The sequence below is a fragment of the Callospermophilus lateralis genome, chromosome 10, assembly GCF_048772815.1.
Source record: "Callospermophilus lateralis isolate mCalLat2 chromosome 10, mCalLat2.hap1, whole genome shotgun sequence".
In the NCBI taxonomy this organism is placed as follows: Eukaryota; Metazoa; Chordata; class Mammalia; order Rodentia; family Sciuridae; genus Callospermophilus; species Callospermophilus lateralis.
In genome coordinates this window covers 64,271,791-64,296,804 of record NC_135314.1, presented here as the reverse complement: position 1 = coordinate 64,296,804, position 25,014 = coordinate 64,271,791, and the positions used below count along the sequence as shown (strand labels likewise).

The window sequence follows — 25,014 nt, the reverse complement described above, 5'->3', positions numbered from 1 at the left end:
ACCCTGTTGAGACAGAAGACAGGTAGGTGTTGAAGCATGAGGCACAGGCAGCTCACGGTTAGGTTAGAGTCTCTGGACATACCTGTATTGACATCAGCTCCTGAGAAAAATATCTAGGACAATATTGCCTAAAGTGTGCTTCATGGAATAATTGTTTTAGAAGACAAGTCTTGACACTGCATTTAGAACTAAGACATGTTTTGACTGTCCAGCATGTGAACCCCATTCCCATGTGTTTGGAGGAATCCCCCACTTCATGGGTCTCAGCTGGAGGTGGTTCCCCTTCCATGTCAGAGTTGAACACCAGGCACTTGCTTTCTCATCTTCCCTCCTGCTTTCACAACCCCACACCCATCCAACTCAGGCATAGGCATATAGCCTAGGTGCTACCAATAAGAACAGATTTCCCCAGATTTTGATTTGGGAGCCAATGATACAAGGAAGAAGTTACTCAGCAGCAATTGAAGCAACATTGTGTGTCCAGGGATGACTGTGGAAGCAGTGGCAGCACTTAAAACCTTCCAAAGGCTTTCTGTTGCCCTTAGAATAAAGCCCTTATGTCCCTAACATGGTTTATAACACTCTTCAGGAAAATAATGGCCCTCCATGCTTCAGGAAAATTGATTTTCCTTCAATTCTTTAAACATGTTTCTCACCTTCTCCCTCATTTCCCCTTTCCTTATGTTTCTACACTATTCCTTTTATTTGTAAACTTTTCTTGCTCTGCCCCAAACCACCAACCCATTTTTCTGGTCTTTTTCTACTCATCTTTTAGGGAAAATATTCTCCCAAATATCTATGTTATGCACTCTTGCAGAAGCTTAAATGGTGATTAAATGGGTTAATTGCTATCCAGCATGCAAACCTCTGATCTCCATGAGGAAAGGAGTTCACGGTGATGACTGACATATCTCTGTGTTCAGTGTAATGCTCGACACAGGGTAAGGAGTCATATATTTATTGAACAAACATAGTTTATCTTAAAATAACCAGAGTCTGACAGTGTATTGTTCTGAATCCCTAGCCCACCAATGATTATATATCTCTTCAATGGTTACCCATGTTTTTAGTGAAATTGAAATTTTTAAAATATATTTTTAGTTGTAGATGGACACAATACTTTTATTTTATTTATTTATTTTTATGTAGTGCTGAGGATCAAACCCAGTGCCTCGCACATGTGAGGCAAGTGCTCTACCACTGAGCTGCAACCTCAGCCCCGGAATTGAAATTTTTGATATAAAATTTAGATCATAAACTAAACTGTAAAGGCTTATATAAGTATATTCATGTTGAGATCATTGTTGGCATAATGAAATTGATGTGATGGGGTCTATAAAGCACTCTTCATAGAAAAATGCACTGAATACAAAATGTTGAGAATCTAAAAGCATAGGAAGCAAATAGTTCCCAAGGAATAAACTAAACTGCTCTTTTCAATGAGATGAATGAACTGTTTCTAGAAGCGAGGCTGTGAAAGGAAATTAATACCCTATGGGATATGGACCTATAGCTTCTCCCGTGTCAGGGATGATTTGGCTTATAAGATTGTCTCCATACCAGGGCAACAGGCAGTCAGTGACTAATTGATTGCTGATGGATAGGAGTGGAAAAGTGTTATCCCAACCCAAAGCACAGTTGGGACATTTCTGCCTGATGTTTTGCAGGTCACAACACCATTCCACATCACCTGCCATTTGGTTGACAATGGATACTGCCCAGAGAAGTGAATAGTCTGGGTGTCATCATTCTAACTCTATAACTGAGATCCAGAGAATTTAACAGATTCATCAAAGGTCACCAAGTTTGTAGATATTACTGCCAGAAATAGAAACCACGTCTATATATCTTTCTTCATTGTGGTATAAGTATACAGAAAATTTTCTAAGGCTGAATCGGACTGAGAGAATTTAAACAGTCACATCAATAATGTCAGGAATTGTTTTCATGTTTATAATTTTTTTAAAAAAGTATAACTTTTGATTGAAGCTGCTAAGCTTAATGTAGTATAGCTAGGAAAATTTGGGGATGAAATGTTTCATTTATAGGATGCCCTGGCCTCCAATGAGAAAGGGATCCAGGACTGAGCAGCTGTTTTGCTGACCAGCAGCTGTTTTTATATACCAGTTACATGTGAGTGCTCCTACCAGTCCTGCCCTCAATGGTCACATGCAAGCTTACAAAACAAATTTTGCAAAGTAGCAGATTACAAAGTCAGCATATAAAAATCAAAAGCTTTCCTAAATACCAATAATGAACCTGCTGAGAAAGAAATCAGGAAAACAACTTTATTCACAATAGTCTAAAAAAAATACCTAGGACTAAATCTAACCAATTAGGTGAAAGAAGGCTACAATGATAACTGTAGAACATTGAAGAAAAAAATTAAAGAAGACGCAAAGATATGGAAGGACCTCCCATATTCATGGATAAGCAGAATTAATATTGTTAAAATAGCCAAACTACCAAAAGCAATGTACATATTCAGTGTCAAAATATCAATGACATTCTTCACAGAACTAGGGGGAAAAAAGGCCTAAAATTCATCTGAAAGAATAAAAGAATCAGAATAGCCAAAGCAATTTTAAGCCAGAAAAGTAACACTGGAGGCATTACAATATCTGACTTCAAATTATACCAGAGAGCTATAATAACAAAAAACCACATGGTACCGGCATAAAAGTGGACACTTACATCAATGATATGGAATAGAAGACCGAGAGAAAAACCCACTCATCTACAGTCATCTGATCGTTGACAAAGTTGCCAAAAACATACATTGGAGAAAAGACATCCTTTTTAAGAAATACTGCTGGGAAAATGAAAATTGATAGACCCTTGTCTCTCACCCTGCACAAAAAGCAACTCAAAATGATCAAAGACCCAGGTATTAGACCAGAACCTACGCAACTCCTAGAAAAAAACACGGGGTCCAAACATTCCAGCATATAGACATAGGCAATGACTTTCTCAATAGGACCCCTAAAGCTCAGGAAATAAGGCCAAGAGTTAAGAAACGGAATCACATCAAATGAAAAAGCTTCTGTCCAGCAAAGGAAACAATTAGGAATGTGAAGAGAAAACTTACAAAATGGGAAAAAATCTTTATCAGTTACTCTTCTGACAGAGTATTAATATCAAGAATATAAAAAGAACTCAAAAAACAGCACCCCCAAATCAAATAACCCAATTAACAAATGGGCAAAGGAATTAAACAGACAATTCTCAAAAGAAGTAGTGATACCACTCCCCAATGATACCACACCTCAGTATTTACTCACTATAGTGAGTGATACATACATACATAGGCTTATAGCAGCATAGTTCCCAATAGCCAAACTATGGACAGTGATATTGGCCAAACTATATTGTTATATTTTGTGCATATATTGATTGTAACAGCAAATCCCATTATTGTGTATAATTATAATACACCAATAAAAAAAAAACATTGGGAAGAAAAAGAAAAAAAGTTTCCTTATAAAGCACCTTTGGGCCTAGGCCAGGGTCATTCTGAGTTCTTGATAATTCAACTGTTGAACTGAATTTGGCTTCAGAGAAGTTTATTGAGTATTTTGTGTTGATATCTATTACATACAAAAAATAGCTTTCATTTATAAAAAAATTCTCTTGTATTTGATTGCCTTGATGACAACTAGTTCATAAGTTATTCTGGTTGTTTTATTTCTATGTCTAGAATATATATATTCTATATATATATATATATATATATATATATATATATCCCTCAAAAATTTGAAATTACTTATTAATAAAATTATCTACACTAGGAAAAAAAAGTATCACAGTATTGAAAGGTAAACTGAGACACAATAACATTTTTTTAAAGAGTTTATTTGAACAAATGACAATTCATCAGTCATGCAGCTCCAAACCAGATATGGTTTGGGTACTTAGCCAAAGGAACGAAAAAAGAACATTTTGAAAGGTAAATACAGAGATGAAGCAAAGAAAATATTTGATTGGTTATAGTTTTATAGTTACTATATTTGGTATATCCTGTTGGGTTGTAAGTTGGTTATATTGCTAGGTAATATAAAATAGTCTGTGGCTTCAATTGGTTAGTTTTAGCTTCATTTTTCCTTAATGTAGGAATTGACAAGCAATAGCTCAAGTAAAGTTTTGCTTGACTGCCTGTTTGCCACATCCTTGAGCAAGAAGAAGCCTTAGGAAATGAGAGTTATTGCTCATCAGTAAGTAAATGCAAAGGCCAACATATCATGGCTTTTTTATCGTTATTATGATAAATTTAGGTAAGTAAATAAGCATAGCAAATAATATAAAGGACATATTACCCATCTTAGGAAAAGAACAATTATAGTTATCTGTTTACCCTCACCCTGATCCTTTTCCCTCATCTCCCAAAGTAACCAGTTTTAGGAGATAATCCTTCACAGCCCTCTTGATTTTTGCACATCTTACAAAAAAGTGTTGACTGAAAACAAAGACAGTGTCTTCCTCTGGAGCAAATAGCAGATAGGCTTAAGGCCCATTATAAAAGATTTCGATTCCCTAAAATCTCAGGGTTCCTCCCTGTTGTGCAACTCACTGCATGTATGTGCGCCCATTTACACCTTTTCAGTTCTAGGCAAGCAGAAGTGATGCTAATACCGCTTGTCATGACAGTAGTGATAAAGTTCTTTGTCTTCAAGCCAGGAGACTTTTATCTTCTCCCAGTATTGATGAAATTTTAGCAAATAGGGTAAAGTCTCAGATCCTCCAGAGTTCTTGAAGTCTACAGTCTTACATTTAGCACTTATTATTTTCATTATGTATATTTTACTAAAGATGAATATGTAAAAATATAGTATTGTTTTACTTGATCTCGAAGTTTACATAAATGGGACCATGTAGTATGTATCCTCCAGAAACCTGAAATACACTCAATTTGTCCTCTAGAGATTTATCAATGGATCTACCCAGTCCTTTAACTTTTAACCACTGTATAGCATTTAATTTATTAAATTTATACAATTTATTCATTCATACTTTTGTTGTGTAGTTTATTTTTGTGTCATTTAGGTGTTTCAAGTCTTATTATTGCAAATAATGCTGGCTGTGAAATTTTTTGTTCATGATTCTTTGTACACATGTAGGAATTTTTTGTGTGTATAAACTTAGGAGTGTAAATGCTAAATGTAATACAAATTCATCTTCATCTTCCATCTGAATGGTTGTACCAAATTGCATTTTGGTTTGCAATATGCAAAGGTCCTTTTTTACTTTACATCTTTGAAAATATGGTAGCATCACACTTTTGAGGTTTTACCTGTCTGATGAGTATACAGTAGTGAATGTCCTTTTACATGTTCTTTGGTCAGTTTTGTCTCCTTAAGTTGCTGTTATATCCTTAACCCATTTTTCCATTGGTGGTTGTGTTTTTATCTGATGAGTTTTAAGAGTTTTTTGTATGTTTATATGTTTCAGCTACTGGTATTCTGACTATTATAAATGTATAAATAAACTGGGCACACACCTGTAATCCCGATTGAGGAGGCTAAAGCAGGAGGATCTCAAGGTCAAGGCCAGCCTCAGCAATTTAGGAAGACCCTATCTCAAAATAAAAGATTAAAAAGGCTGGGGATATAGCTCTGTGATAAAAGTGCCCCTGGGTTCAATCTTTAATAGGAAGATGGGGGCAGGCAGGAAAGAGGGAGGGAAGAAGGGAAGAATAACATGTCTTAGTCTGTGGCTTGTCTTTTTCATGATTTATGGTGCTAATATAGTTTCCAGATTTCCTAGTGGAATAATAGAAGATTCATAGTATTGTTTAGTGGAGTCAAGGATCTAAAATAGTGATGACAGGATATTCTGGCCAACCATTTTGTAGAGTCTGGAACACAGGAAGAAGCTTGGGTTCTAGTCATGATTCTTCTATGACTGAGTATCACTGGCGTCCCATTTACCCCCATGGCTTGGGCTCCTCATCTGTAGATGGGAGAGTAGGATAGATGATCTCCCTGAGCACCTTCCCAGTAAGTTTTCTAACACTATGAGTCATGATCTTATGCACAAACAGGCAGTGGCAGGAGAGCCCAACTTCCCTAATGTGAAGGAACAGCCTCTGTGTCACTTCTCCTGACGCCCCCATGGAGTAGTCACCTTATCCTCACTGTGTCCACAGCAACTGCTCATATTACTGTCACAATTCTCCTGGCATTGTGCTGTTATCAGTGTGAGTACTATTTGTGCCTCTGAGTATATCACAAGCCTCCTTTAGGACAGAGCTGCCTTAGCATATCCTCAGCATCCCCTATAATTCCCAAGTCAGGTCAACCCTCAGAGAATGTTTAATGAATGATTAAAGGACCATGGGAAGAAAAGGAGGGAGAATGGAAGGTCTTAAACAGCTGCAGATATTCACCCAGTGAACACAGGAGAGTTGTTAAAATATTTACACATAAACCAAAAGGACCATCAGCGAATAGTTTTATAGCTGTTTTATAAGTGGAGTCTATTTTTGAAGATCACACAGGCAAATTCTGGTGTACTTAATAATGGAAGCCAATACTCTCTGAGTTGTAATCTGATGTTCCAACTAAAAGGCTCAATTGTCATTATTTTAGTAAAAATAAATTAGAATTTGAATTAAACTCACTTTTGTCCCTTTTGTGCAACAGAAATTTATTTCTTACAATTTTGAACTTTTCCCTACCGACGTATTCTAAAAGATTAAAAAGGGAGTCTCTAAGCTGTGAGGCCTTTCATAATCACGATCTATATAATATCAGAGGTAGAAATACTTAAATAAATTCTCTTTTAGCTGTAATGCAATTCCCTGCTTGTAGTAAATGTAGAAGAAAACAAATCTACATAATAAAAATACTTGAGTTGTCATGACAACAGTAAGAAGCAACAGGAGGAAAACTCTTAGCCCTTAAGAATGGTCTGTTACAAGGTGTCAGAACCCATTAAGTATGGTCAGTACTCTATCCTTCATTTAGCTCTGCCTTTACACAGCTGATTTCACGACTGCAAATGTAATCCAATTTTCTCAGCTGCACGTTAGCTTCTGGAAACAAATTTTGAACAGAGTTCTTTATCCTTTCCTGAGGGTAATTTATTATCTATTCATCTTGAAAAACTGCCCAGTGTCCTCTATCTCCTACTCTAATATTTTTATTGTAATTTATTATGCCAGCATTGTCAGCTCCTGGTTTTAGTATGACTAGTAAGAACATTATTAAATAATACAAAGTAAGTGGATTACAAGATCCACCAGGGTGGGACGATGAACAGTGGAGTGAGGATAAACATGGTAATCTTACAGTTGTTCTGCAGGCCCAGTTTTGGCCCCAGCAAACACCAGCTTCCAGATGTGTTATAACATTGGTGAGCTCCTCGATATGCATCTCATAATAATGCGCAGTTGGTGATCAGCTGACAAATGGGGTCATCCATTAGATCATTTCTTGGGAACAGTACTTCCCAAAGTTAGGTCCCAAACCAGGTACATCTGAATACCCCAGCATGCTTGTTAAAAATGCATTGTTTAAATTTCTATTCCTCATCTTCTAAATCAGAAATTTGGTGGTTGGCTTAAAGATATGAATTGCTAAGATTTGAGAATCCTTGCCTTTATCTCAAAGTGTGAAAAAAAATTGAAGGCAATCCCCTCTGGTACTAAGTACCTAAGAAAGGCAAATAAGGTTGATTCCTAAGTGAATAAAAGGAAAGAAGACAGCTAAAAATGAAATTTACCTATTTCACAGTTTTCCTTAGGATTACCTTGGTTCTGACTGCTATGAGTTTAAGCCAGACTAAAACCTGCTCTGTAATGCTGGTGTTTGTATTATACCTCAAAAATAAGCATTCTAAGGTAAATCATTCTGCCGGTCTCTAGCATGCCAAAGATGAAGTTCGCAGCTTCCAAGAGCCAAAAAACTAAACTAACAGTTAAAACATTGTGTGGTCCACAATGAGATACAGCTTCACACCCACTAGGGTGGCTATAATAACAGACATAAACAAGTGTTGAAAAGGATGTAGAGGAAATGGAAACCTATACATCATCGATTATACAAATAATTAGAATGTAAAATGATGTACATTTTGGGAAAACATTTTGGCCATTCATTAAAAGGTTTCAACTAGAGTGACCATGTCTCCCAGCAATTCCACTCATGGGTATATACCCCAAAGTATCAAAAACATTGTGTTAGTCAGTTCTTCATCTCTGTGACCAAATTACCTGATAAGAACAATTTAGAGAAGCAAAAGTTTATTTTGGGCTCACAGTTTCAGAGATTCAATCCATGGTCAGCCAACTTCATTTCTCTGGGCCTAAGGTAAGGAAGAATATCATAGTGGAGGAAAGCTCCTCAGCTCATGTCAGTCAGGAAGCCAAGAATGAGAGAAAGGAACCAGGGACAAGATATAATCCCCAAAGGCATGCCCCCAGTGACCTGTTTCCTCACACCCCATTCTGTCTCCAGTTACCATCCAGAAGTCAACTCAAATTATTAATCCATCAAATGGATTAATCTGATGAGGTTATGAAATCAGAGTTTGAGACAAAAATTGATTCTTCTCTTTATCGGTGGGGTTGGGGGGGGGTCTATGTAAACTTCAGGCCTCTGCAACCAAGAAAGCCCATTTCAGTGTTGACTGCTAATCACAGCAGGGGCTGCCTACCAGTCTCAGCTCTCAGGGTCACAGCCATATGACTTTATCATCCAAGTCTTGTGTTTTTTTTTTTTTCCTGCCTGAATATCCTTAAAATAACAATCAATAAATGTTGTTTGCCTGAAAATTAAACATTATTTCAGATTTAATTAAAGAACAAGATTAGCAAATCTGTGGATCATGCTTTCATGTTATCTGAAGACCATCAGAAGTCCTGGGCTCTGAAAAACTAAAGAAAGATTACTGTTTAGAGGGTCTTAGAACAAGAGTTTATATCAGACCCGATTTGCCTAACTCCACTAACTACCTATCTTTAAATCTGGCTTAACTAAGGGATATAGCACCAGGCATAAGAAGCCTAACTGGGCTGTCAAGGAGGTCACACTGGTGATGGACTGAGTTAAGAGAATGTCTTTGGGGTGGAAGAAGGCCCTGGCAATGAACACTATGAAGGACTTAGAATCAGTAGAACTATTGATTGAAGGAGCTAGAGAAGTAGGAATAAAGGATGCCACTCTGGTTTCTGGCTTAGATGAACTGCATGGTAAAACTATTTATCGAGCAAAGGAATTCAATAAAATTAAAGTGAGGGCTGAAGATAGTGATAAGTTCCATTTCAGACACATTGACTTTCAAGTGCCTGTGGAATATTCATAACTTAGGAGAGAGGTCTGCACTAGAGATACAGTTTTGACAATTACCAACTGCAGCATAATTTCCATAGAAACATGTAGAGTGTAGGCACAGGAAAACACTCCCCTTCATGAGCAAGTGCTTCTGATCAAATTAACAAATTACTCTTAGACTGTGTGAATATTTAAAAAGCGAAACAGTGATTGGATCAAGGTGAGTGGGCACTATGAGCTAAGTTGCAATATAGAATGCATACACCTTTGTGTCCTCTCAGTTTCCATTTTGAATGTGTTATAGATCTTCAGGTCTGATTGCAAGATTTTCTTATTTTATAAAGGAGTTTTCAAGAGAACACTAAGGCAGTGTGGAAAATCATGTGGAAAATCAAATTTTACCTTTCTTTCTTAACTTGCCTTTCTTCTCTTTTGTTCTATTTGACATTGTTTATGGTATTGTAAAACTGGAAGTAAAACACCAAAACCATTGACATCACTTTCTATCTTCAAAACAGGCATGACAGGATTAAGACCTTGAATTGATATGTGTATTCGGAAGGAGTCATGGAACTGCTGATATAAAGGAACCTTTTATGGGGTGGGGGTAAGGGGTTGGTTTATACCTTGGACCAGGGAAAGGAGATGAATGCTCAGCCCCTGTGGTCTCTGGTCCTGGGACACATCGTGATTTGTCCATGGGAATATCAGACCCTCTATCAGGCTTTAATAAAATGTGGCCATAACATTTTGATTTGAAACACAAAATGAGTCCCCAAACCAAAGTTAAAGTTTGTCAGCAACTGAGGGTCTTATAGGGTAATAATTTGGTGGGGGGAAAGTGAGGTTTTTTAAAAAAAGATATTTGTATCTTTTGTATTTATATTCAAATAAAAATAAAAACATCAATATCTTTTCCTTTTCTATTCTGGGCTTATTCTTAAAACCTTGTGTTGACTGTTCAGTTCAAACTCAGCCTTCTATTTGAAGGCTCTATAATTTGGCATCATCCAAGACCAATTGAATCAGAATTTGTGGGAAGCGGATGGACCAAAGTATCAATTTTATTTTTAATTTCCTCAGATAATTTCAACATACAATCAAGGTTGAGACTCTCTCCGGTTACAGTATAAAATGAGGGAAACAACTGGGTCACTTGAATTATTGTGAGAAACAAATGGCAGAAATCAAAGTTTGCCTCAGCTTGGGATGGCATCTGTGCTGTGGGTGTGTGTGCACATGTGTATGTGTGCATGCACATGGTTTGAATTTCTTCTCTCTGCCCTGCCATGCAGGTGACTGCCGTGCGGGTGTATGTGAACAGTTCCTCTGAGAACCTCAACTATCCAGTCCTTGTTGTGGTTCGTCAGCAAAAAGAGGTGCTATCTTGGCAGGTTCCGCTGCTTTTCCAAGGACTGTAAGTGATTCTTTTCCCAGATGGTTTCATTACATTTTGTTTTCTTCAATGTCCTGTAAGACTTTAATCGGTTGGTTTTCTAGTGAAAGGAGAAATCAGACATGGGAACATTGAGATGTCATGAATGTAAAGTGCAAATAATGTTTGTGGCGCATACCCTGAACTATTCATCTCCGTTCCATTTCCATCTGCTTTGAATTTCACATAAGCACTGTTCTTAGATTTGCAGCAACTGGAAAAAAATTTTTTCCTTTATTTATTTATTTTAAAATTTATTTTAAAATAAATAAATAAATATTTATTAAGTTGCCCAGAGTGGCCTCAACCTTACAATACTCCATCCTCAGCCTCCCAAGTAACTGGGATTACAGGCATGTACCACCATGCCTAGCTCCCTTTTATAGTTTTAAAATCTACCTTAGTTTTCTCCTGGTTGGGAAATGGTTCATCCAATAGCCATTCAGTGAGTTAGGCCTAGCAGTGAGCGTATAAATAGGCAGTAACCTCCCCCACCCACATGCTAGTGCACTCTTCATTCAATAATATTTATAGGTCACTATTAAGTGGTAGGTGCTGAGGATACAGCTATTAAAAAACAAAAAAGAACAATCAAACAAAAACAACGAAGTCCTTGTCCTCACAGAGTTTATATTTTCTCAGGGAAGAACTATGGGCATTACCACACTAATAAGGATAATCCAAAGACACAGAGTATGGTATTATACATTTTCAAAGGTTCAGAAATTTGAAGATTGAAATAGTGGCTCTGATAGCTTAGATCTAGGAATTTCTTTATCTTCTATTTTAACATAAGTTAAAAGAGTAGAAAAATGGAATCAACCAGTTTTTTTTTTTTAATTAGGTTGTCCATCCCCCTCAATATCTGATGTTTTTTCCACACTGAATAGGAAGATGGGAAGACGGCTTGACCTAATGTAGACAGTGCTCAAGTGAACTAGTCATCACAGAGCAGTTCTCACGTCCCCATTATTAGGCCACGACAACATTAGTTGAGTTTGTTCTTTTGTCTTTTGTTTTTATGTACCAGGGATTGAACCTGGGGCACATAACCAGTGATCAACATCCCAGGCCTTTTTGTTTTTTGAGCCAGCATCTCACTAACTTGCTTAGGGCCTTGCTAAATTGTTGTGGCTGCCCTTGAACTTAGGATCCTAAATTGCTGGGATTACAGGCATGCGCCACCACGCCTGGCCAACAACACCAGTTATAAAATCACTATCAATAGATCTAGACTAAAATTTAAAATAAGCAACTTGGAAAGAATTGGAATGAGATCATCTTTTCCCCCTGCTGGCTTACCGAGTCTCTTCCTTATTCTTGCTGATGTTGCGCTCCTTTATCTGCTACAGATACCAGAGGAGCTACAACTACCAGGAAGTCAGTCGCACCTTATGTCCCTCAAAAGCAACCAATGAAACAGGACCTTTGGAACAACTGATTTTTGTAGACGTGGCATCCATGGCACCACTTGGTGCCCACTACAAACTGCTAGTCACCAAGATCAAGAACTTCCAGCTCCGGTAAGCAGGACTCATGCGGCCTTTCTCTGTTTGTCTGTACTTCCTGTGCTTGTAGATGTTCAAATTGGCTTCCATCCCTACAGGTTAGCACGCTGCAAGGAAATAATCCATTTAGCATATTATTTTAACACATTCTGAACGGCTCTGCCCAGCAAAACCTTAATCTAATCACAAGGGAGGTAGTAGGGGACTGGTGCAGAGGGAAAGAGCTGTTGGTCTCATAGATATGTCCATTTTTGGAAAACTGCATGACGGCCCAGTCCTGCCTATAATCCAGTCAAGAATTATTGGTGTCTGGATACCATTATATGTCTAACCACTGCCACACTCCTGGAAGAAGTTGTGATTTTTGTTTTAAGGAAGACTAAACTAATTTTCCTATCCTGATTGCTATTTAGTTTTCTTCATTGAGATTGGGAATGTAGATAGCAATGTGGCTTTGTCCTTCTTTGGAGTAACTAGCATATTTCCCCCTGTTTTTTAAAAAACAAAACAAACAGGCAAGCCCATTGGAAAAAATTGGCATGAAACTGACATTTCACCAAAGAAGCTCCCTCAAAAGGAAAAAAAGAAGCCATCTCATAAGCTGTCAGAAATATAAATATAAATCACAATAAAATTCCACTACAACTACCAAAATGTTATTATTTGAAAGGCCTGATGATGTATGCCAGTCCTAACTAAATACTCCACTCCTGGATTTAGAGGTTGTGGTATTTTGATATTTATTCAGTGGAATATCCATGACAATAAAAGTGGACAAGCTATTGTTGTACCTAATGACATGGGAAAACCTCACAATGTTGAACAAAAGCCAGACAAAAGAACACATGCAACAGTCATGTGGCTCATGCCTGTAATCCCAGCAGCTTGTGAGGCTGAGGCAGGAGGACAGAGTTCAAAGCCAGCCTCAGCAATGGTGAGGCGCTAAGCAACTCAGTGAGACCCTGTCTCTAAATAAAATACAAACTAGGGCTGGGGATGTGGCTCAGTAGTTGAGTGCCCCTGAGTTCAATCCCTAATACCCGCACCCCCCAAAAGTACATGCTGTTTGGTTTCATTTATATAAAGTTTATTAACAGGTGAAACTGCTCTGTAATATTAGGAGCCAAGATAGTGATGTCTTTAAGAAGGAAATAGTAAATAAATAAAACTTGTAGAAGATGGGAAATGTGAATATTAGGGGGAAAAGTGTAAATATTGAATGGAGAGGGAAGTGACATAATTTTTCTTTAAAATCCTTTTAAATATGTAATATAAGAATTTTTCATTCACATTATGTAATAATATGCTACTTTAGACCAGGAGAATAAAATCATTTGATCTATTAAAAAAAAGAAGGAAATAGTAAATGTGTGGTTCTATTAACTCACTGAGAAATATGCTTACAATTTTTGTGCTTTTCTGTTTGTTTATTCTATTTTGATTAAAAAGTTAGTTTAAAAATCAGGATTTTGGGGGGGCTTGGGGTGTGGCTCAAGTGGTAGCGCACTCGCCTGGCATGCGTGCGGTCCGGGTTCGATCCTCAGCAACACATACAAACAAAGATGTTGTGTCTGCCGAAAACTAAAAAATAAATATTAAAAAAAATCAGGATTTTAAAAAATAGTGTATGCTACCTTATTTTGCAGCTCATTTTTTTTTTTCTGAACAGAATGTTCTATTAGAAAGCCCCTCTTTACATTTAATAAGGCCATTTATAAAGCAGTCTAAGCAAGTGGAGTTGCTAATAGGAACTGAATATTTATCTTAGTCTTCACCGCATCCTGGACATACTACTGTACCTATCAAAACAATTGGATAAATGACTGAAGGAATGGTCAGAAGGTTGGAGAAGTAGACACAGCAGTTTGTTTTAAGTCCTTGCATTAATTCTGGTGTTAAAAAAGATGATGTGATAATGTTAAGAGCAAAAGATATCCCCTCCGTTCACCCCCAAAAAAGAATGGAAAAAAATCAGGGTCTTTAGTGAGGAGTTTTGTGCACTGAAACAGTTTTTAAAGTTTTCCAGATGACCCCAACATGCATCCAGAGTAGAGAACCATTACCCTAAAGCAATTTCCAAATGTGGTTATCCAGTTTAACTTAATAATTTAAAATCGGTTTGATATTGAACCATATGGGAATCCACGGTTATACATTAAGTGGGGGTGGCAGCACACTATGTGAACAGTGAGTGCAGTTTAACCTTTCAGAGAAGACTTGCCTTTCCTGATTAGTGTCTCTGACCCCACTGTCACCTGGTGGCAGTATACTTGAATTGTAGTGTGGGTTTTGGGGGAGAACTGAATTTTGAGAAACTGAAGTCATAAAGTCACAACTCTGTGCAAGTGTTAATGAATGATTCGCATGTCAGTGAAACTGCAAATCTATTCTGTCACATCGGTTTCTGTTTCCACATCTTATGATACAATTTAGCCTCCTTTAGCCTCCGCAACCAGAAATGGAGAGCATTTTAAAATGCACAGTGTTACCAAGTTTTATGAGATCAAGATAAGTTCAAAATGGTAGCTGAGATATTTGTGTTTCTGCCTCCCTGGCTCTATCAGCATCGCTGATAACCCAGAAATCCAGAGAATGGGGCTAAGAATCTTTTTTTTTTTTAATTTTTTTTTTTTTAGTTGTAGATGGACACAGTATCTTTGTTTTATTTATTCATTTATTTATTTTATGTGGTGCTGAGGATCCAACCCAGTTCCTCACACATGCGAGGCAAGTGCTCAACCACTGAGCTACAACCCCAGCCCCAGGGACTAAGAATCTATGGCTGAGGATTGCTGTAAGAATTGGGCTCCAGCTTTTTAGAGAAAAACTTAAGAATTACCTCAGAAGTTCCTGACATTGTAGTTTTTGCAGACAAGAAAATATATGGAACATGTTTTGGGGTTGGTTCCCCCCCGCTTGAATCATACTTTTATGGGCAGGAGGTAGGTACTGGGAACTGAACCTAGAGTTATACTGTCACTAAGCTACATCCCCATCCCTTTTAATTTTTTATTTTGAGACAGGGTCTCACTGAGTTGCCCAGTTTGGGCTTGAATTTCTAATCCTCCTGTCTCAGCCTCCTGAGTCACTGGGATTACAGCCATGCACCACAGTGCCCAGCTAGAACCATACGCTTTAAGAACTGAAAGAATTTTGGAGTCTAAAGCATCCATTTCATTTTCACAGATGAGCTATCTGATGCTCAGAGATGGCTTGGGAATTTTTGTTCCTTTTTTTGTGTTGTTGTTGTTGTTTTGAGAGGTGGTCTCACTATATTGCCCATACTGGCCTCAGACTCATGGGCTCTAGCGATCCTCCTGCCTCAACCTTCTGAGTAACTGGAACTACATGCATGAACTACCTATGACTCAGATGCTCACAGATGTTAAATGACTTTTCCAAAATCACACAACTAGGAAAGTGTAAAATCAGGGCTAAACTTTGCTTCCAACTCTCAGTTTGGAGTTCTTCTTATCATCATGTGCTATTTCTACTTTGTGCTTAAAACTGTCCTTCCAGTTTTTATGTTCCCCTAAATATATTTCTCAATTCCATAAAACATTTATTTATTTAAATCCAACTTTAAATAAAACAATTCATCCTTAAAGCACTCACTCACTCACTGCCGTTCTCTCCCACTCCCTCCACACACCACACACAACTTTGCTACTAAGCATACTCCCAAAGTGCGTCCCCCATGCTCAGTGTGAAGTTGTAGACAGGAAGCAGCAGGGGCTTGCTGGAGCAAGCAGGCACATGATCACAGGGTGGGAGGAGGTTCAGAGGGGTGTTAAGAAATTTAGATAATTGTCTACATTACATAGTCACACAGGGAATGGAAAGAGACAAGATTGGAGGCAGAGGACTTAGAAGGCTGATGCAGTCAGTGGTCAGGATAAATAAAGAGAAGGCGACTTAAAAAATTTAGGAAGTGAAGTTAACAAAACTTAAGTGGACATGTCACTATACTATGTTGATTTTAAGTCCTTTGGGTGAATGCCAAGACAGGGATAACTGGGTTAAATTGTGGTTCCATTCCAAGTTTTCTGAGGACTGTCCATACTGCTTTCCAGAGCAGTTGTACTAATATGTGGTCTCATCAGCAAGGTATGAGTGTACCTTTTCCCCCACATTATTGCCAACATTTATTGTTACTTATATTCTTTTTTAAAAAAATTTAATTTGTTCTAATTAGTTGATACATGATAGCAGAATGCATTTTGATTCATTGTACACAGATGTAGCACAACTTTACATTTCTCTGGTTGTACACAATGTAGAGTCACATCATACATACATGTACCTATGACAGTGATGTTCATCTCTTTCCATTATCTTTCCTACTTCCATGCCCCTTCCCTTCCTCCCTCCTCTTTGTCCAATCAATATTTACAGCAGCTTGATTCACATGCTATGGAACCACCCTAGGTACCCTTCAACAGATGATGGATAAAGAAAATGTGCTATCTATACACAACAGCATATTATTCAACCATAGAGAATGAAATTACAGCATTTGCTGATGAATATGTGGAACTGGAGACTAGCATGCTAAATGAAATAAGCCAATCCCCCAAAAACCAAAGGCCTAAAATTCTCTCTGATATGTGGATTCTAACATACAATAAGGGGATGGGGAGGGAAAAATAGATGTTCATTGGATTAGATAAAGGGGAATGATGGGAAAAGAGGGAGGATGGGAATAGGAAAGACAGTAGAATGAATCAGACATAACTTTCTTACTGGTCATACATGAATACATGGCCAATGTAACTCCACATCATGTACAACCACAAGAATGGGAAGTTATATTCTATATATTTATAATATGTCAAAATATATTCTACTTTTATGTATAACTAAAAGGAACAAAATTTAAAATGTCCTCTTACTAGAAGGAAGATGAGCTGGGCATGGTGGTGCATGCCTGTAATCCCAGCAGCTCGGGAGGCTGAGACGGGAGGATCGAGAGTTCAAAGCCAGCCTCAGCAATGGTGAGGCACTAAGCAACTCAATGAAACCTTGTCTCTAAATAAAATAAAAAATAGGACTGGGAATGTGGCTCAATGATTGAGTGCACCTGAGTTCAATCCTTAGTACCAAAAGAAAGGCCCGCTAAGTAAAAATCCTTCAGGAAGGCTGCTCTGCATCGAATCTAAGGCAGAGTTATGGGAGACAGGGCTGGAGAAACACACAGTACCCAGCCTTGATGTTTAAGGTTTTGGAGGCTGAATGAGGGGGTTGGGACACCACTGAAGGATTTTAAGCAACAAAATAACATGAATGTATCTGACCTTTGAGATGACTTCAGTGGCAGTGTGGCAGATGGATTAGAGTGGAAGAAAGATTACAGGCAAATGGACAAATGAAAAGTTAATTGAATAGAGAAAAATACGTAATAATTAGGACCTGAGCATATTATAGAGGTAACAAAGTTGTAAGGAAGAAGAAGAGTCAAGTAATATACCAGGGGCAAATTCACAAATTCAACAGATATAAGAGACATAAAAAAAAATTATAGTCTTATGTGAATACTTATAGCCTTTGACCCTCTATAGCCTTCTAAGTAAAGATATTGAATCTTTTTTTTTTTTTTGAGCAGATAAAATGTGTAAATGAGATATAACTACCATGCTGCGAAAGTCGTTTTCTTTGTTGTTTGTTTGAGGAAATGGATGGCTAGGAGGCACTTGGATGATTCTACTATGTGTTATACTATGTAATCATCCCTTAGTATTTCGGGAGAGACTCAAAATATTTATATTACTTTTTGTTATTGATGCTATAGTGGGCAAAGATGGTGTTTTGAGTGGGGAACAAGTACATCCACGTAACTTTCACACTAATAGAATGAGAGGATCACTCAAATGGAAGATGATAGGGAGAAGTCTGAGATGAAGCCCATGATGACGCTAGAAGTCTGGTGAGGTTTATTGTCAAAAAGACATGATGAGTTGGAATCAGAGAAGGGACAGTACATTCCATTTTAATCGAGTGGAGTTTGAGGTGCTTGAGGAATGATCAAGGGCAGAAGCTTAACAGGTAGTCTGTGTTCTATAACTGGAGCCCAGGAGATGGCTGGACAGAGTGAGAGTCACCATTACTTTTGTAGTATTTATGGCAACTGAATATATACATGTGGCTAAGAAAGATGGGAAGATCAAGAACAGAACTATGACTTACATCTCGTAAAGAATGGTTTGAGAAAAAAAAAAGAAGAATGGTTTGAGAAGTAGGAGCTATCAAAAGAGGCTGAGTAGATACAGTTAGATATGTGAAAGAAAACCCAGGAAAGCAGGTATCATAAAGCCCGAGGAGGGAAGTGTTTCAAGACAGAGAAAGCTTGTAGGCATAGGCAACAACTTTCTCAATAGAACCCCTAAAGCTCAGTAAATAAAGCCAAGAGTTAATAAATTAGATGGCATCAAATTAAAAAGCTTCTGCATAACAAATAAACAATTAGGAATATGAAGAGAGAACTTATAGATTGGGAGAAGATCTTTGTTAGCAACTGTTCTGATAGAATCATATCTAGAATATATAAAGAGCACAAAAAACTTTACACCTAAAAGATCAAATAACCCAATTAATAACTGGGCAAATGAATTAATCAAACACTTCTCAAAAAAGAAATACAAATAGTTAAAATACAAAATACAAATAGAGAAAATATTCAACGTCATTAGCAATTAGAGAAACAAACCAAAACTACACTGAGATTTCATATCACACCAGTCAGAATGGCAATAATTAAGAATACAGATAATATTAAATGCTGGAGAGGTTGTGGAGAAAAAGAAACACTTTTACACTGTTAGTGGGACTATAAATTAGTACAATCACTATGGGAATCAGTATGGAGGTTCTTCAAAAGACTAGGCATGGAACCAACATATGACCCAGGAATACACTCCTCAGTATTCATCCTGTAGAATTAAAGTCATCTTACTACAATGATACATGCATATTTATGTTTATAGCTACACAATTCACAATAACCAAACTATGGAACCAACCCAGGTGCCCATCATCAGATGAATGGATAAAGATAATGTTGGATACACACACACACACACACACACACACACAACAGAGATTTATTCAGCCACAAAAAAAAATATAATTATGGCATTTGCAGGAAAATAAGTGGAACTAGAGACCATCATGTTAAGCAAAACTTAGAGATTAAGAGTCATATGGTTTTCTCATATAAGGAAGTGAGAGAGGAAAAAGGAAAACAAAGTTGGGGGCAGATTTTTTCCTAAAAATCAAAGGGAGATCAATAGAAGAAATGGATGAAGAAGTGGGAGGAAGTGGGGAGTTCTGGGGAGTGATATTGGCCAAATTATATTGTTATTTTGTGTTCATGTACAAATATGCAACAACAATTCCATCACTGTGTACAACTCTATTGCACCAATTAAAAAATGTGGAAAGGAAAAAAAAAAGAGAAAGTGATTGTCAATATCAGATTCATGGAGAGATAAAGATAGTTGAGGGTTAAGTCACTAGATTTAGTTGTTAGAAGGTGCTATGGTCTGAAGGTTTGTGTTCCCCCAAATTGATATATTCAAATCCTAACTACCAAGGGGATGGTACTAGGAGGTGAGACCTTGGGGAAGTGAAAAGGTTATGAGTGTGGGGCCCTCATGAATGGGATCAGCATTCTTGTAGAAGAGACTCTTCACATTTTTCTACCACATGAGGATGCAGTGAAACAGTACCATCAATAAAGAGGCAGGCCCTCTTCAGACACCAAGTCTGCAGGCATCTTGATCTTGGACTTCCCAACTTCCAAAACTGTGAGGAATACATTTCTAACTTTTGTAAGTACTCCATTGATTGATGATAGGTGTAGCTCAGTGTGATCGAGCACTTGCCTAGCATGCATGAGGCCCTGGGTTCCACACCTAGCCAAGAAAGCAAGCAAACAAACAAAAACGTAAGCACCCAGTTTATGGTATTTTGTTACAGCTGCCCAAATGGACTGAAACAAGAGGGGACTGTTCCCATCAGCACAGGCAGTTTCAAGGGGATGATGGGAAAGGAACCATGACAAGAGCAGGCAAAGGGAAAAATGAATGAGAGTAGAAACTCTTTAAATAAATAAGCTGGCTTGTGAAGAAGAGGAGGGGTATAGGATTACATTAAAGAAGGGAGAAACAGAGATAAGGGTAGAATAATATTGGGGTGGTTTGTTATTTATTTTGAAAATGGTCAAGACTGGGATATATTTATAACCAAGGGGTTGAAAAGCAGATTAAATTCACAGAAAAGTTGATTTGTAAAAGCCAAGTCCTAGAGAAGGATAGAAAGGATAGAATTTAGTATATAAGCACAGAGTTCATACTTAGACCAGAGGGATGAAGGGCAGAGACAGGGTTGGAGATGATAGAAGGGCTGGAGAAAGGTTTGGGCAGTGACGGGAACCCTGTACAGATGTCAGTTGGAAGATTATAGGGAATGAAGTTCATAGTCCAAGGCAATAATACAGCATCATTTCCTTCAACAAATAAAGGTTTGGAACACCCATGGCTCTCTGTGTCAGGGGCTTGCTGATGAGTATGATGCTGTGATTCTGAGAGAACTCTCTGGGACTCACCTCAAAAATTACTGAACTTTTTTCCAGCTGTCATGTATTTAAAGTATGCAATTAAAAAAAAAAAACTACTGAACTTTTGTGCCTGCCTCTCCTTCCACTTACCCTTTCTTCCCAACCCTCTTTCTTTTTTCATCTATTTTATTATCCTCCTGTAAAGATTTCTTGTTTCACCAGGCACAATGGCATACGCCTATATCCCAGCAGCACGGGAGGCTGAGACAGGAGGATCGAGAGTTCAAAGCCAGCCTCTGCAGTGGTGAGGCACTAAGCAACTTAGTGAGACCCTGTCTCTAAATAAAATGCAAAATAGGGCTGGGGATGTGGCTCAGTGGTTGAGTGCCCCTGAGTTCAATCCCCTGTACTCCTGCCCCAAAAAATATACACAAAAGGGCTGGGGATATAGCTCAGTTGATAGAGTTTTTGCTTACATGCATAAAGTCCTGGGTTCAATCACCAGAAACACAGACACAAAAAAAATTTTTTTAAATGATTTCTTGTTTCTTTCTCTGTCCCCATGGTTTCCTGTCTGCCTCTTCTTTACCCCCTCTCCTTCATCTGCACCTGCCCTTGATTCCATCTGTTTCTTTTCCCTCTGTCCTTCCTTGAAATTACAAAACAAAGAAACAAAATTGCACTTTCATCTCTTATATTTGTTGAATAAGTATTGTTTCCTGTTCTTGATTTTTACAACAAACAAGTTGAAAATTTGATGCTTCTTTCTCTAAAACTAAAAGTACATATGAATTTCTATTATCTTTACTCTGATGGTTGATGACCCTTGATAAAACTATCTCCACCTCTGTTAGGAATCACAAAAGAAGAAACAATATTTCATCCCCAACAAACAACATTTATTATGCAAATACTGTTGACTCCAAGAGAAAGAAAGGAGTTAAATGTAATAGTCTTAAATTCAATACTGTACTTTCAGCTGGGAATGGTGGCACATGCCTGTAAGCCCAGACACTTGGGAGTCTGAGACAAGGATCACATGTTCGAGGACAGTCTCAGAAATTTAGTGAGACCCTGTGTCAAAATAAAAACTAAAAAGGGCTGGGGATGTAGCTTTGTGGTAAAGCACCCCTGGGATCCATTTCCAGTACCAAAAAAAATAATAATAATGGTGATGATGATGATGATATACTTTCAAAGTTTTCATGCATTATACTAGCAAATAAAAATGCTGCAGTCTGGCTGGGCACAATTCAGGAGCCACTTGTCAAAAGAAACTAACTTTATTTTTAGAACCACACACGATAAACAAAACAGCTCCTCAGGAAAAAACCCTCAGAGCCCAACTGCCACCACCGGCTTCCCACAAGCCACACACCCCAACAACCTCTTCCTCCCACAATCCTCCTGCTCTTGAGGCCGATTGGCTGGGTCGCATGGGCGGAGCCAAAAAAGTCCCCCAATGAGCAGCTCCGTGGTCTGAAAGGGCAGGGAAACAGCCCAATGAGCATCACCGCAGAGGAGCCAATCAGCTAGATGTTGCTGGGGCCGCTGTGAGCCAATCATCAGCTGGCAGTCTGAAAGTTTGCTGGAGCCCCTTCGGCTGTGGCTCTCAACATCTCCCCCTCTCTGTTTAAACAACAAGCATGTGGCTTAGGGACCGTGTCTGCCTTAGGTTGTCCAATAGTACATATGGTCCTTACCCGTTATCGGATGAGCTGACCTCAAGGCGTCAGCCTCCTGTCTTAGGTTGGTACCATAGTAATTGGATCTTACCCGTCATTGACTACCAGTCCAGTATACAGCCACACCTGTGTAGAGGTCTTCGTACCAGCGGGGGGGTGAGGTTCTTTGCCTCACCTCTGTTGGCCCCCAAATTTTAGCTGAACGATCATGACAAACAGAAGGGAGGAAGATACACCAAGCCAGCTGAGGGCTCCTTTTGGAAAAATTGTACCACCGATGACACCATCAGCATAAATACCCCAACACTACCAGAAGTCGCTGCACCAACAGATAGTTCACAATGCATACAAGTGAGTTCACAATGCATATAAGTGATACATAGTCCAGGCAAGTTCTGCAAGCAGTTCAGTGATGGCTATTGCAGAAGCTGTAGATTGGTTTTATCTTTGTCTTCATGCACTGGGATGAAGATAGGAATTCTGGCAATAATGGCTAAAGAAAAATTATATAACATTATATAACATTCCAGAAGGCACTAAAAGAAAACAATTTTCTTAACAATTTACATTGTCTTCACTGAAGATAGGAATTCTGGCAATAATGGCTAAAGAAAAAATTATGTAACATTCCAGAAGGCACTAAAAGAAAACAATTTTCTTAACAATTTACATTATCTGTAAGAGAATTATTAAATATAATGAAAAGGAAAGGTGAAAGTAAACAAACAGATCTGTTAACCTCCTTTTTTTGTTCACATTTTAAAACAATCTTCAACAGCTGTTTACCCAATTTAAATTAAACCATTTAAATCACGTGAATAAAAAAAAATTATTTGGATCCATTTTTTCATGAGCGCTCATCATATATGACATATGGACATACGTACATTCAAACACAAAACACAAGTGTACACACATAATACATACAACACATAACATAATAGTAAAGGCCTTATAACTTTTTACAGGTGAAATCTCCATTGCAATGTTTAAAAACTCTATAGTCAAAAAATAGGACTGATCAGCAAAACATTAACCTAGGTCTGTATGAGCTCAAAAAAAATATGGGAAAGGGCAATAATAAAATAGATATTGAAAAAAGTATTCTGGTTCTGTCGCAGATGTAAGAATAACCAAACTGGAGTTCTGGATATCACATCTTCTTTTTGGTCTGTAGAAATCGCTTTAGTTAATCTGTCTGGAATCCAAATCAGCTGCTGTTCTCCCTGTGGAAACACATAAACAGACCCCCGATTCCAGGCAATCACTGGGTCAGGACCTTAGTTAATCTCTCTGGAATCCAAATCGGCTGCTGTTCTCCCTGTGGAAACACACAAACAGACCCCCGACTCCAGACAATTACTGGGTCAGGACCTTTCCATTGTCCTGTTAGAATATCCTTCCAAAGTACCTTGGGCTTATATACATTTTTTGGACACATATGCCTTTCCGCAGCACTAAGCCCTGATGAATCCAAATTTAAAAAGTTTAGAGTAAAAAGGGTTATTTTAAGTTTATCTTTGGGGAATATATACCCCTTCCCAATTCCTTCTTTTTGCTTTAATAAGTACATTTTAATAGTTTGATGAGCTCTTTCAACTATGCCTTGTCCCTGTGGATTGTATGGTATTCCTGTTATATGAGTAATGCCAAATGATGAGCAAAATTGTTTAAAAGAGGTAGAAGTATAACCAGGGGCATTATCTGTTTTTAACTGTTTTGGAACGCCCACAGTGGCAAAATTTTGTAAGCAATGAGCTATAACATCTTTAGTTTTTTCTCTGGCATGAAGGGAGCCCATCAAAAATCCAGAAGAAGTATCAACTGTAACATGCAAATATTTTAATTTTCCAAATTCTGGCAAGTGTGTGACGTCCATCTGCCAAATATGGTTAGGTATCAATCCTTTAGGATTGACTCCAAGATTAACTTGTGGTAAAAAGGTCACACAATTTTGACATTGTTTTATTATTTGTCTAGCTTGTTCCTTAGTTATTTTAAAACACTTTTGTAAAGTATTAGCATTGACATGGAACTTTTTATGAAAATTTATAGCTTCTTCTAGTGTAGAGAAAATATGTATGTCATGTGTAGTTTTATCTGCTAAATCATTGCCCAAACTAAGGGCTCCAGGCAATCCTGTATGTGCCCTGATATGTCCTATAAAGAATGGATCTTTTCTGTCCCAGATTAGACTTTGTATAGTGGAAAGCAAAAGGAAAATAGTAGAGGAAGGGGAAATCCTACCAGCATCTTCAAGGGATACTACAGCATTAACTATATACTGACTATCGGAAAATAAATTAAATACAGAATTTTTAAACATCACAAAAGCCTGTAATACTGCCTTAAGCTCTACCTTTTGAGCTGATTGTTTGGGTACTAAAAATGTAAAAGTTTGATCAGGTGTAACTATTGCTGCTGTACCATTATTTGATCCATCAGTGAATATATTTGGAGCATTCCCGATAGGTGTTTTTCTTGTCATTTTTGGAAAAATTACAGGATGCGATGACAAAAAGACAATAAAGGATTAGATGGTAAGTGGTTATCAAATGAA

General features: G+C 37.9%; 1 protein-coding gene across 5 annotated transcripts in view; it reads left to right on the top strand.

Annotated features, from left to right (window-relative positions):
* Sidt1 (SID1 transmembrane family member 1) overlaps positions 1 to 25,014 on the top strand; it is an 81,847-nt gene that overhangs the window by 7,562 nt on the left and 49,271 nt on the right. For all 5 annotated transcript variants that reach the window (XM_076868864.2, XM_076868863.2, XM_076868860.2 and 2 more), the window contains exons 2-3: positions 10,568 to 10,689; positions 12,060 to 12,230. In XM_076868864.2, coding sequence (XP_076724979.2) covers positions 10,568 to 10,689; positions 12,060 to 12,230 — 293 coding nt within the window. The remainder of the gene's footprint in view (positions 1 to 10,567; positions 10,690 to 12,059; positions 12,231 to 25,014) is intronic.